The 12,584-nt window shown below is 41.3% G+C and overlaps 1 protein-coding gene across 1 annotated transcript in view; it reads right to left on the bottom strand.

Annotated features, from left to right (window-relative positions):
• apln (apelin) overlaps window positions 1-2,715 on the bottom strand; it is a 29,616-nt gene extending 26,901 nt beyond the window's left edge. The window contains exon 1 of the mRNA XM_015029146.1: window positions 2,299-2,715. Coding sequence (XP_014884632.1) covers window positions 2,299-2,365 — 67 coding nt within the window. The 5' untranslated portion in view covers window positions 2,366-2,715. The remainder of the gene's footprint in view (window positions 1-2,298) is intronic.
• Window positions 2,716-12,584: the final 9,869 nt, after the last annotated feature.

Below are 12,584 nucleotides of genomic sequence, written 5' to 3'. Positions count from 1 at the left end.
TGTCTGGAAAATGGGTTGTTTCAAAAACCTCCTGAACGTAACGTCACAAATTAGCAGGCACTGCCCGTCACTTAGCAACCCCAGAAATGCTCAGTCCGTTACCTAACAACACAAGTTAAGCTCCAGCACATTTGACCACTTTTTGCGCTGTACAATGGCTGCTGGAAAAGTATTTTGTTGTTGACTTACTATTAAGAAATATCCTGGTAAAAACCAGTTACTAGTTCTGGTTTATCCAGAGGCTCTGGACTCTGTTGACCTTTTAATTTTTACACAATCGATATTTGGCCGCGACGTGTATAATGCTCCAGTTGGACTCTACGAAGCTTTCCTGGTAACTTCCTGCACTGTAAACAACCATCTTCCACTGCAAGAGAGAGGTGCTGATCCAAACAATGTTGATTCAGTGTTTGGAAACGTGGCCAACATGGACTGATTGGCTTCTTTCACTTCCTCTGGTGCCTTTGATAAAACTACAGGCAGAATACAATTCAAAACAAAGCAGAAGATCAACGTCATCGTTCACAGCTTCTCTTTCTGTTCTCTGATTGGCTGAATTTCAACCTGGGCAGAGAAATCCTCCTCAGTGGGAGAAAGCCCAGACTGATCTGTGACGTGCGATTAGAATCAAGCGAAGCAGCGCAGGAGGGCAAAGGCCAGGCTAATTCTGAAACCACTTGCTGCATTCTTGGTTGTGCAGGAGGCTCTACTTCTGCTTTTCAAAGATATACGGTTGTACAATTACGCATCTGTTTGCAGCCATTTTCACGTGCAAATTTAAACATTGAGTTGGGGGGCGTGGCCACCAGCAGCTTGTAGGTGACAAGACGCCCTGAAACAGGAGCTCAAAATAGGCAGAACTGAGCAGATGAAAATGTGAATATCTCAGAATGGTTTTGTGCAAAAAAATGTCCTTAACAGGTTTTTTTATAGACCTACAGCTCCATCCTAACCTGTTCAAGGAAGCATAATAGGTCACCTTTAAGATGAAAGGCTTCACACCCACTGCCTACATGCAGAGTCTCTTCCGACACCTTCCAGCGACGGCGCATACTGTAGCAGAGGCTTGTGCTACGCAGACACACTCGAGCTAGCATCCCTCCCCACACCCATCGGCGCCGCAACACGCTTGCATCCCTGCCTGCCTCCCGTTCACTCCATTTCTCCATTTCTCCCTCTTCCTTCTCCTCCTGCCAACAGAGCCAGCCGGGAGGAGAGCAGAAAAGGTGCAGAAGCAGAAGGACTCGACCGTCGAGAGGGATGAGCTTCCATTAAAAGCCCGAGGCGCAGCCGCCTTGTTTTCCCCCCTCACGTCGTTCGGTGTGGCACGGTGGGGTTTTTCAGGCGTGGAGCATGCTCAGCCACACGCAGGGCGTGAAAAGCGACACTGGCTATGATGCTAGATAATTGCTTCCCATTTCCCTGTGTCCTCAGACAAAAATAGCATGTTGCCGGTGCAGCATGGGAGCTGTGATTGCTGTGGATCGATGCACAAAGTGGACAGCATTTTCCAGGCATAAAGTCTGCACACCACCTAGCTAAATCATGCAAGAAATGCTCCGTATGCCAGCCTGCATAGTGTGGGAAGGCTCCTCAACGTAAACACAGCTTGTGTGTGCGCTTTTGGTTTGGTGACAATCCCAAATATAGTCCAGACATTTACACAGGCCTAAGTGTTGTTTTTTCACACCTCAGTGCTACCTGCATCACATCCGCAGATCGAAACTCACCGCCGAACTCATTCCCTCCCTGAGCCAGCCCCCATCTCCTAACTTCATGTTTTTCTTCCACATAGCGGACATTTCAGGTCCGACGGACGACTCCAGAGGAAAATTGTTTATGTTTAATCATCCTCATCGATGCGTTCAGCAACTACAGGAGGCATGCACGCATCTATAGGTGCTGCACAGCCAGAGGCATGTAAAAACAAACCAAGCTGCAAATAAACCAGATTCACCTCGCAGAACATGTGCATTGCAAATCCTATCTTTCATAAGAGCCAAAGCTGGCTCCGCACACCGATAAACCGTCTCCAGGTGCTGCAAACACGCATCCAGGTGAAGCAGGGAGGCGAAACGACAAAACCCACATTCAAGTTGAGTGTGAAGAACAACCACTGCAGTGCAGTACTGTACACAACCAGGTGCTGAGATCCTGCCTTTTTAGAGCCCACACCGGGCTAACCATGCTGGGTAACTGATCAACTACAGCTGCCTGCACAAACAGAGGGAGAAATATGAGCAGAAGCAAAAAAAGAGGGAGAGGACGAGCGACGGGGCCGGCCTCTCGCGTACTCACCAGCACCGGCAGGACACAGCAGAGACACCAAGAGCACAATCACCAGCGTCAGGATCTTCACATTCATTTCTGCACTCCCCTCTGGCTCTCCGCTCGTCACTCGCTGATATACTGTAGTGGTGTGTGTGTGTGTGTGTGTGTGTGTGTGTGAGAGAGAGAGAGAGAGTGTGTGGATGGGAGGGGGAGAGAGCAGCTGAGCGAGCAGTAAAGGAGAGAGAGAGAGAGAGACTGTTTGCCTCTGTGCGTGTGTGTCAGTTTCTAGGAATGTGTGTGTTTGTATATCAGTGTGTGACAGCTCCCTCTCCAAGACTGAAGGCACGTCTTTATCTGAGCGTCTCTCCTTCTGTCAGAGGATCCAATCAAGTTCAGAGGAGCTGGTCCAGGTCTGTCAGCGTGCCGGCGTGCTTGTGAGCCGACTCGGTCATGTGGCTTATGTATCACTGACTCTGTGGGTCACGGACAAGCCCTCCTGCCCCACCATTACCCACCATCTCCACCCCTTTCCTGCAAACAGGCAAAAGCACGCGGCAGCGGCGGAGGAAACGGGGGGGAAAGGGGCTGGCGCATGCAGGTTTATGATAAAACCCTTGTTGAAAAGGCTTTGAATCAAACGGGATCCAGAAATCTAAACACCAGTTCATGATGGGAGAGAGATGAAAGAGAGGGAGGTGTGAGATGAGGTTTCCACACTGCAAAAACACAAACTGGTAATAAAACACCAGCTCCACTGGCAGATATTCACTTATTACTAGGACTTTTTCATCAATATTGAGGGATTATTGACTTAAAACAAGCCTCAGTATGTTGCTGAAAAGTTACCTTTAACTTCGTTTTGTCTTATTTCAAGTGTACTAAGATATCAGTACAAGAAAATAGACAAAAATACTTGGTAAGATTTTGTTTTTGCAGTGAAGGTGCAAGGTTTGTTTTCCACACTGCAAAAACACAAAACCTTACCAAATATATTTGTCTATTTTCTAGTGCAAATATCTTAGTTTTCTCTTATTTCAAATGTACTAACTTACAAGTAACTTTTCTCCAAGATGTATAGGCTTGTTTTAAGAAAATAATTCCTTAATGTTAATTTTTTTAAAAAAGCATAAGTTCCACTGGCAGATTATTTCACTTATATGAAACACTTTTTCATGAATATTAAACCAAACTCCAAATTCTTGCTGAAAAGTTGCTTATGTGAATTTTGTCTCATTTCAAATGTACTAAGATATTTGCACTAGAAAATACAAAAAATAGTTGGTGAGACTTTGTGTTTTTGCAGTGCAGCTTTTGTGTCTGCACCGTCTTTTCTCCAAGGTGCGCCTCTAAATCATTTCACTGTTTGAAGTTGGTGACACTCCGAGCAACAGCAGGAAAGAACCAATCAGAGCAGCCGACTCCACGGCTCGCAGTGTTTGTTTCAGCTGCACCGTGAAGTCATTTGTTTTATTTCGCTACACAGATTATATTCTTTCTGTGAACAAAAGCCGCTGTGAAACCGCACCCTGCGAAATGAGTCTGCTTGTTTCTTATGTAGTGTTTATCGGACAATAAACAGGAAAGGTTGCTGTGAATTGTGAGAAGTACAACTTTCCTTATCGCCTTCGGCCAAAGAAGGCAAAGTTTCTCCCATTTTTCAGAAAGGACTATAAATTTTGTATTGTTTACCATAAGAATGCAGAGTATGTAAAGGAAACAAAACTCACCCAGTGACATCATGGTAGAGGATTAGGGCCGAGGAAACAAAACACAAGAATTTTGACTATTTTCTCAGAATTTTGACTATTTTCTCAGAATCAGAATTGTTTAAAATGTTATTGCACTATCAGTCAAATCTAGTCATAAAACTAAAATCTATAAATAAATTTAGGAGAAGCTGTCAGTGATAAATGCAAGTTTATAAATCCTAAACAATTAAGAAACAGTTACTTGCTTATTGATCTGCTGACAGCATAATTGACATACACAGAGGAATGTTTGGTTAGTTGTTTGGATTTTGACACATAATTATATTTCTGAGATTATAGTGAGAATAGTGAAAATTTAGGAGAAAAGCCAGAAGTATGAGAAAAACCTCAAAATTCTGAGAAAAAAATCAGAATTCTAAGAAAAATTTCAAAATTCTGAAAAAATGTGAATTCTCTGATTACAAATTCCATGAAAAATGTCAAAATTCTAAAAACAAAAATTCTGAGAAAATGTCAGGATTCTGACAAATTCTGAATCATCCTGAAGTTGAAAGATTTTTCTCCAAAATCACTTAATCAGAGTCCAAACCACAAAGTTAAAAACCCGGCAAAGAATGAAAATAAATAAGACACTTACGCGACTGATTAATCTAAATTATTTATGTCTAAGTGATGAACTTTTTACATGGGGTCAATTTACTGTGAGTCCAAAGATCCGAGTCCCCAGAGGGCCACAGTGACACATGATGGATGGAGCCCAGAGAAGCAACCCGCCCCCCATGTTGGTCCCCCGCTCAGCCTTTTCATGTGTGTCGCTAAGCGGACGCTCCGGCGCTGCGGGTCTGAGCGGAGCGGCCCTCTGACCCTCGACTCTGCAGATCCCGCTTCACACAGCTCCGCCATTGTCTTCACAGGACCTCCGGGTCGCAGAGGCCAGCGCGTCTGCCACCCACTTGAGGTCCAACAACGACGCCACCTTCCATTTTTACACGCAGCACTTGAAGCTTTCACTTCTTGTGAAGCAACCCGTCACACCTCCAGGGTGACTGAAAGACCCGCAGACGCTTGTCCAAGCCTGACCTTCTTTTAGCGCCGAGATAACCCGACGAAGGAGTCCGTTCCCCGCATTTTCTCAGAGGTGCTCACTGATCGCTCACAGAAACGCGGAGTAATTATTTCCAACGGCACATAATGAGCAATACAGGGAGTTACGGCTCCATTACAGACTCATTTGGTAGTCAGGAGTAGTTAATTTAAAATTCATTTCCATGCAACATTCAGAGTCGGTCTCTAAGCGAAGAGCCTGCACTGTTGTTTCACATTAACAGTTAATGTTACAAGTATTCACACCCCTGAACCTCTTCACATTTCTTCATGAAATAATCAAAAGTTGGATTTTATGACACAGAACAACAGAGATGTAAAAACATGTTAGCTCAATTATTCAGCTTTTTTTTCCCTTCTCTCAACTGAAACTTAACCAAATTTTAAAGGAGACTTTTTTTTTTTTTTCCAAAATTCACGTTTTGTAAGTTTTTCTATTTCCATTTGTGTTTCTGCTGCTTCTAAAAACAAACCAAGCACTTAATAAAATCACCCAGCTGTTTTCTGACAACAAGTTAAGGTTTATTTAGTGTCTGGAAAATGAGCCGTTTCAAAAACCTGCTGATTGTTAGCCACAACTGATTGGCACTGTTCTGATACCTAGCAACCCAAGCTGAAGTCCAGCATGTTTGGTCATCTGGTTTTACAGTCGTGTGAGCTGTACAATGGCTGCTGGAAAAGACAAATTATTTTTTGTTGACTTACTGAAACCACTTACAGCATTATTGTTGGTTGTGCTGGAGGCTCCACTTCTGCTTTTCTGGACATTTGATCAGCTGGCATTAAAACCAGCAGACCAAATGTCCTGGAGCTCCACTGGGGTTGCTAGGTAACAGACAGGGGTTGCTAAGCAACAGGGCAGTGCCTGCTGGTTTGTGAAGTTGGGGATTTTGGAAGGTTTTTGAAATGGCTCATTTTCCAGACACCAAAAAACATAAATTTACTGCCAAAACACTGGCTTGGTGTTTGTTTTAAAGCCTTTGCATTTTTTTTAATAGAAGCAGAGACTCAAATGTATCTCTAAAAATGGGCAAAATGGGAAATTTGCATAATAAAGAGAATTGCAATGGATCTTAGGTAAAGATTATTTTTCTGCACCAGTTTTGTGGGAGCTGATCACTTGAACAGCCCAACAAGACGTCTTTAGGTTGTGACTGTAACACGACAGAAACGTGAAAAAGGAAATAAATGAATTGTAAAGCAGTCAAATTAAAGCCAGTATCCAGGTCTTGGTCCAGGTGTTCCCAGTGTTATTTTATAGCTGTGGACTGATTAGCTGTTAAAATGTAATACGAACATCGGATAACGGCGGCTGAGTCTTGGTAAAGTTGGCATTGAGGGCTTAAACATTAGCACCCCATTAGCTGTAAGTAGCTCGAAGCAAAGCCTGTAATGAAAACCCAACAGATGGCGTTTCCTGTGTGTGTCGGTGGGGGATTGTGGGGTTTTTCACGCTCAGGGATGTGGGGAGATACCTGGCAGTCAGAGGGCAGTAATACAGCCACATACGTCTCAACACAGGAAACACTTGGCTGTTTACAGGAAGCGTTTGATGGAGGAACGCTGTTCATGTTGGATGCGGTCACTGATGACGACGTTTCCTCATTCCTGAGTTTTTAATAACAGCCAGACATTCCTGAGACGATGGAAAAGGTGTATCTGCATTTTCTGACATTCATGCACAAATCATCAACAGGTGGCCCTTCAGCTGTGGATAAAGACGTTTAAAAACAGCAGCATTCACAATAATTGTGTTTCCTGTTTATCATTCTCTTCTAAATAAAGCCGTCAGATGCTAATGAAGTGCGCGGATGTTTGTTTGCGTTTTTGTTGGGTGATTAAATGAACAGTGGCAGGCTAGCAGTGTTGTTGTTTGTCCAAACACTTCCGCATCCGCTTCCATGGGTTTAGCATCCATCAGATACAGCAGCTTTGATTAAAATGGAAAACAAATCAAACATCCGTCTCTACAGGAGGCCGTTTCATCAGCCTGCTGAATCCAGAGTGTCGGATCGAAGCCGAGCCGTCAGCCATGAAACAAAGAAGGTCTGATGTTGTTGGAATATTGCGACGCTTTAAACAAACGCAGCAGCCGCTTTGTCATTAAATGTCAGGAATCAGAGGACTTTCATGGTGACTTTATCGACGGCAATCCATTTTCTGTAAAGCCTGCAGCAAGACTTTCTCTCTATAAACACGTTTTTAGTAATTTCATGCATGATTCGGGTTCCTCGTGTTAATTAAAAAACAAAGTTGTTTTTATTCCTGAAAGGTAAGAGACATCATTACATGCATGTTGCACAATGCATAATTAAGTTGAGACAAGATTTTAAAGAAGACAGACAGGAAGTCTGTGTGTAAAGTCTGAGACAGGTTTGTGGTTTTTCTCCTCCAAATTCAGACTTTGAACTTTAGACGTCAGCTGTCATTCCTTGGAAATCAAAACGCTCGCGGTACAGAGAGGAAAGCAATTTTCACAGCTTCAATCACAGAAATTAATGTCTTCCTTTCTACCTGTGAAATTTCTGGCTGAGGTTAATAAATGTTTAATTATAACATGTTTTATCATCTTGTTCTGCAGAAATGTTTCACCATTTGGGACTGAATGAATTGATGATGCTGACTGACTCATGAACTGCTCCGAGTCTCACAGGGTTCATGTTCTTATAACTAAAATGACTCATGACATTGCTGCATACCACCGAACAAAATAAACTAAAATGGTAAAATCTAAAATGTGCTAACGTAAAGAAATGACCTGAACACAAAACAGAAACAGGTTTCATAAATAAAAGACTTAAAACTGACTTTGAAAATAAAACCACAGGCAGAAATGATTATTTAAACACTTTGAAATCACTGAAATCCATTTTATAAGTCAAACTAAAAATGTTCGGTAGATTTTGTTCAATTGGGGTTAAAAGTGGCAACATTTGTTACTTTTCCAGCTGCTGCGATTCACTTTCACACTGACCTGTCAAACAAACTGAAATCCTGTTCCCCTCCTTGCCTGTGGGGGCGCTGCAAACTTATGAAGAAGACATGAGTGCAAACTTTAACTAAAAATAGACCGGCATCAGATATTTGTTTTTAGTAAAAAAAAAAAAAAAATACTAGCGCTAGACTTCTGTGTTTGTTTTGGTTGTATTTACCCAGAATGCCCTGGGCTGTAGTTCACTTCCTGCTTTTAGAACCGTCTCCGGTCTGCTTGTTGTTCACACTGCACCAGAGTTCACTTCAACTAAAACTAGATCTCGGTTTTTAGAGTTTTTAGTGTTTACTTTTTTGGGTCCAAATGAGTTCGATTAGCATTCACACGTCAAACGAACCAAACTTTCCAGAGTTCGACTAAACTGACTGAGCAGAGCTGGTGTGAATTCACCCTAAGAAATCCTGTTTGTTAGGTTTCACATTTTTATGGGAGATACAATAAAAAAATACAAAACTAATAAAATGCACGAAGAGCTGTAATAAAAAAATGCTGCTAGTCAAACTAAATCAGTTTTGGGGAAACAATCCTTGGAGCTCAACTTGCTCTTCAGATTCTAAGAACAAAGGAGGAAATGATTGGCGGCGCAGGGCTGAGAGGTCATCAGGGTGGATCTGGGGAGGTTTGGTCCCTAAAACTATCTGCATCGTGTCGGTTTATCTGAGATCAAAGAAGAAACATTTCTTTAGTGATAAATGTTGGGAGATGTTCTCTTCAACAAGAAATGCCTCAGACTCGACTGAAAAATCTGCATGTATTTATTATTCTGACAGAAAACCCTGGTGGTGGCAGTATTATGATGTGGGCCTTCATGACTGCAACAAGTCAATAACTTTAGATGCAGCTTTGACCTGAGTTAAACTACCTCAGTAGTTTGATAATCCGACACGATGAGGAGGAGAATGTTTTCAAACTGAGGTTTTTATTTTCCTTTTTTTAATTATTTTTGGTTGTATTTTTAAAATGTCTTCCAGTTTTAGTGTTGGGTATTCTTTACACAATTAAAGTTTATCAGTCTTTGAGAGAGAGAATTATCATTCTAATTATCTTATGAAAAAGGATTTAAGTTAAAAACAAATCTTTATGTTAAAACTGAATATTTGATTAAAAATAGAGATTTACTTTATTGCCCCACAGAGGAAAATCCAGGAGCATTAAGATATGCATATTTTAAAAAGTGTTAAAAAACTGATGCATATTTCCAGTCTAATGAATAAAATTTATATTTTTTGAAGGAAATTTTTGTTTTCAGAGACTGTAATCCATTTATTTATGGTTTCCACTGTGAGTGGCTTTTTATTTCCATTTTACTTATTATTTTTGGTTGTATTTTATTCTAAATATTTAAAACATCTTTCAGTTCCAGTGTGAGGCATTCTTTACAAAATTAAAGAACAAATTTGCATTATTATGCCATTATCAATATATTACTTGAAAATGGTCTCAAAACAATACATATTGTATATACATAATGTAAATATATTACATATTCCGTATTTTCCGCACTATAAGGCGCACCTAAAAACCTTCCATTTCCCCAAAAGCCGACAGTGCGCCTTATAATCCGGTGTGCCTTATATATGGAGCAATGTTGAGCCACAACAGGTCTAGCATCTACGGTAAGCAGCCGCCGACTTCATTTTCGCCTGTAGAAGAAGAAGCGCGCGGTGCATGCTGGGATAGTTGTCAGAACGCTGGTTTGTTTGGCTGACCCATCTACCTACCGACCTGATAATCAGGTCGTCTGCAGGTCATTTAGCACCACGTTCTCCACTAACATGCTGTGCGCGAACGGAGAAGGGTGACCATCGTCCGGCCACGCCCCGGCCCAGTCGCGGAAGGCTCTCCTCGCCGACCGGAGTCGGACTGTTTTGTTGACATTCCCTTTAGTGCAGCTCCATCTAGTGGATGCATAACGTAACTCCAGCCTCTACTGTAGCGTCTATTCTATGTGCCTTATAATACGGTGCGCCTTATATATGAAAAAAGTTTTAAAATAGGCCATAAATTGAAGGTGCGCCTTATAATCCGGTGCGCTTTATAGTGCGTGAAATACGGTATATTGTTTTATATATAGAATATTTAAAAACCAAGAAACTATGCAGAAAAACAGAGATAATACCAACAGAAATGTTATTTAAAATGCATAAAACAGCAAATAACTAAATATCAGCAGAGATGTCAGCGTTAAATGAATTTCACTGAAATGCTTTGTAAAATTATCTCTTTTCCAAATAATCTTTATTTCCTATAAAGTCTCCAGGTTTTCGCAGTTCAGATTTTAAGCTGCTTTATGATCCATTAAAATGTGAGATTGATGCATTTTGCTGTAATCGTCTGTAGTTTCCATCGAACTCGCAGCATGCAGCCCCGCTCTGCGCCCTCATGCCCCAGTCAAGCTCAGCTTCTCCTCAGATATTCAACCATAAATACGGGGAGCCTTTTCAACCTCTGCCTGTCTAATCAGTAGGAAGAATCTGCAGCGGATCGTCTGCAGGTGCCAGGTGATATCAGCGTCTCTGACATCATCACCCTCCATGTTTCACTGCTTACGCTGAAAAGACTAAAACTCCTCCTCTTTACTTTCATATTTGGCATTTGATGTTTTCCAATGAAAGGTAAATTAATGATGCCAATCATGGTTTTACTTTTACGATCCTGTTTGACTTCAATCATCCACCCATCTTTTACTGTAGCAAACGATCAACCAGAGTCAAAACAAGCCAAATCAGCGGGACGTTTCATCCACAGTGGGAAGCTGCAGAAGTTAAAGTTTGAATATGGATGATTTGTTTCCTATGAACGCATTATTTTTTCCCTCAGCCAAGGACTGAGCGTGCTGCAGCTTGGTCCTGATGGAGGAACGTGAACTGACCGATGAGAGATAAGGAAATGTTTTCTGGGGGAGACGACAGACAGACTTTGAATGCCCACAAAAGCTTCGTCTGCTGCAAACTGATGGAGCTAAAGATCATTGCAACTGGAATTTAGTTCAATCGGATTTTCGTTATTTTTCATTTTTCACCTCGATACATGAGGCGGGACATTTTAGACAAAGCAAGTACTGTCAAAATACCACTATTATTTCAAACAGAAGAACCTGCAGATGTGGTTTCTTTTCTGTGTTTAATCCTTTTGATTATGACGCCAAACCAGAACCTTTTATTGAAGGTAAAACATCTTCAGAAACTGAGGAACATAATTCAGCTGCCTCTTTCTCACACACCGGTGATTTTATGAAAGTAATCAGTCCACCTCCTGAACCTCTCTGGTTCTCTTAAAGGGGACCTACTGTGAAAAATTTAACATTTTGCACAGTTATGTACTTCCATTTTGGTCTAAGCTGCTTCTAAAAGCAACCAAAGCCCTTAAAACAAGCAAACCAGTTTTACAAACAGCCGTTTTATACCAAGAAGTTGATGTTTTTTAGAGTCTTGAAAATTTACTGTTTAAAACTTTTTGAAACCTGAATCATGCAAGTTTTTGAATCAAAAACTTCTGGAATGAAACGTCACAAATCAACACAAACTGCCCTAGCAACCCAAGCTGAGCTCCAGCAAGTTTGGTCAGCTGGTTTTACCTCTGTGTGATCTGTACAATGGCTGCTAGAAAAGATAAGTGATTTCTTGTTGATTTACCATCCAGAAATCAGTTGCTGCATTATTGTTGGTTGTGCAGGAGACTCCACTTTTGCTTTTCAAAGATATCCTGTTGTATAACTGTACATCTGTTTGCAGCCATTTTCACGTGAGCGTAAACGTTGAGTTGGGGCCGTGGCCAGCAGCAGCTTATCTGGATTTAAAGTGGCAGAGGCCCTAAAACAAGACAGGCAGAACTGAGCAGACTGAAGTCTCATTGTCTAAGAATGAGTTTGTGCACAAAATGTAATGAGCATGTTTTGTGTAGACCATAGACCGATCCTAATCTGTTCACTGAGGCATCAGCAGTCAGTTTCTAATTCTCCTGTCATGAACTTTATCAGTTCAGATGCTAACTGAGCTCTGAGTCCGTTTTTTACCTTTACATTCTCTGACTGTGTGTTGAATTACTGGGAAGAATGGCGACTCTCTTAAATGTTTCCACTTTATAATTATACTTTTTATAAGTATTTATTAATATTTTGACTTGAATCATTTGGAAATGGCTTCATAACCCGTTCCAACAGCAGCAGCTGTGTCTAAGGTTAACACTGACGTCTTTTCTTCTTTACATTTTGATAAACGCCTTTATGTTTCAGATCAGCAAAGTGTCTAAACTCCTGGCTCCAACTTACCAGGAATAAAAGTACCGAATTAATTTAATTAACACCTGGCTGCTTCTTTTACGTCTAAACCCCATGAATAGACAAAAATGTTTTCAGTTTTTATCTTGTATGTCTTTAGAAAAGACAGATTTTCTCTTATTTTATCATTCGTAGGTCAGAGCTCGGACGCCTTTTGAACAGAGGAAATGGTTTGCAGGCGGCTGCGATAGATAAATCTCTGCTTTTCTGTAAATATTCTGGACCTGCC

This window comes from Poecilia latipinna, unplaced genomic scaffold (assembly GCF_001443285.1).
Source record: "Poecilia latipinna isolate Pla-1442-1.1 unplaced genomic scaffold, P_latipinna-1.0 Scaffold145, whole genome shotgun sequence".
Lineage (NCBI taxonomy): Eukaryota > Metazoa > Chordata > Actinopteri > Cyprinodontiformes > Poeciliidae > Poecilia > Poecilia latipinna.
This window is presented reverse-complemented; position numbering and strand designations above follow the sequence as displayed.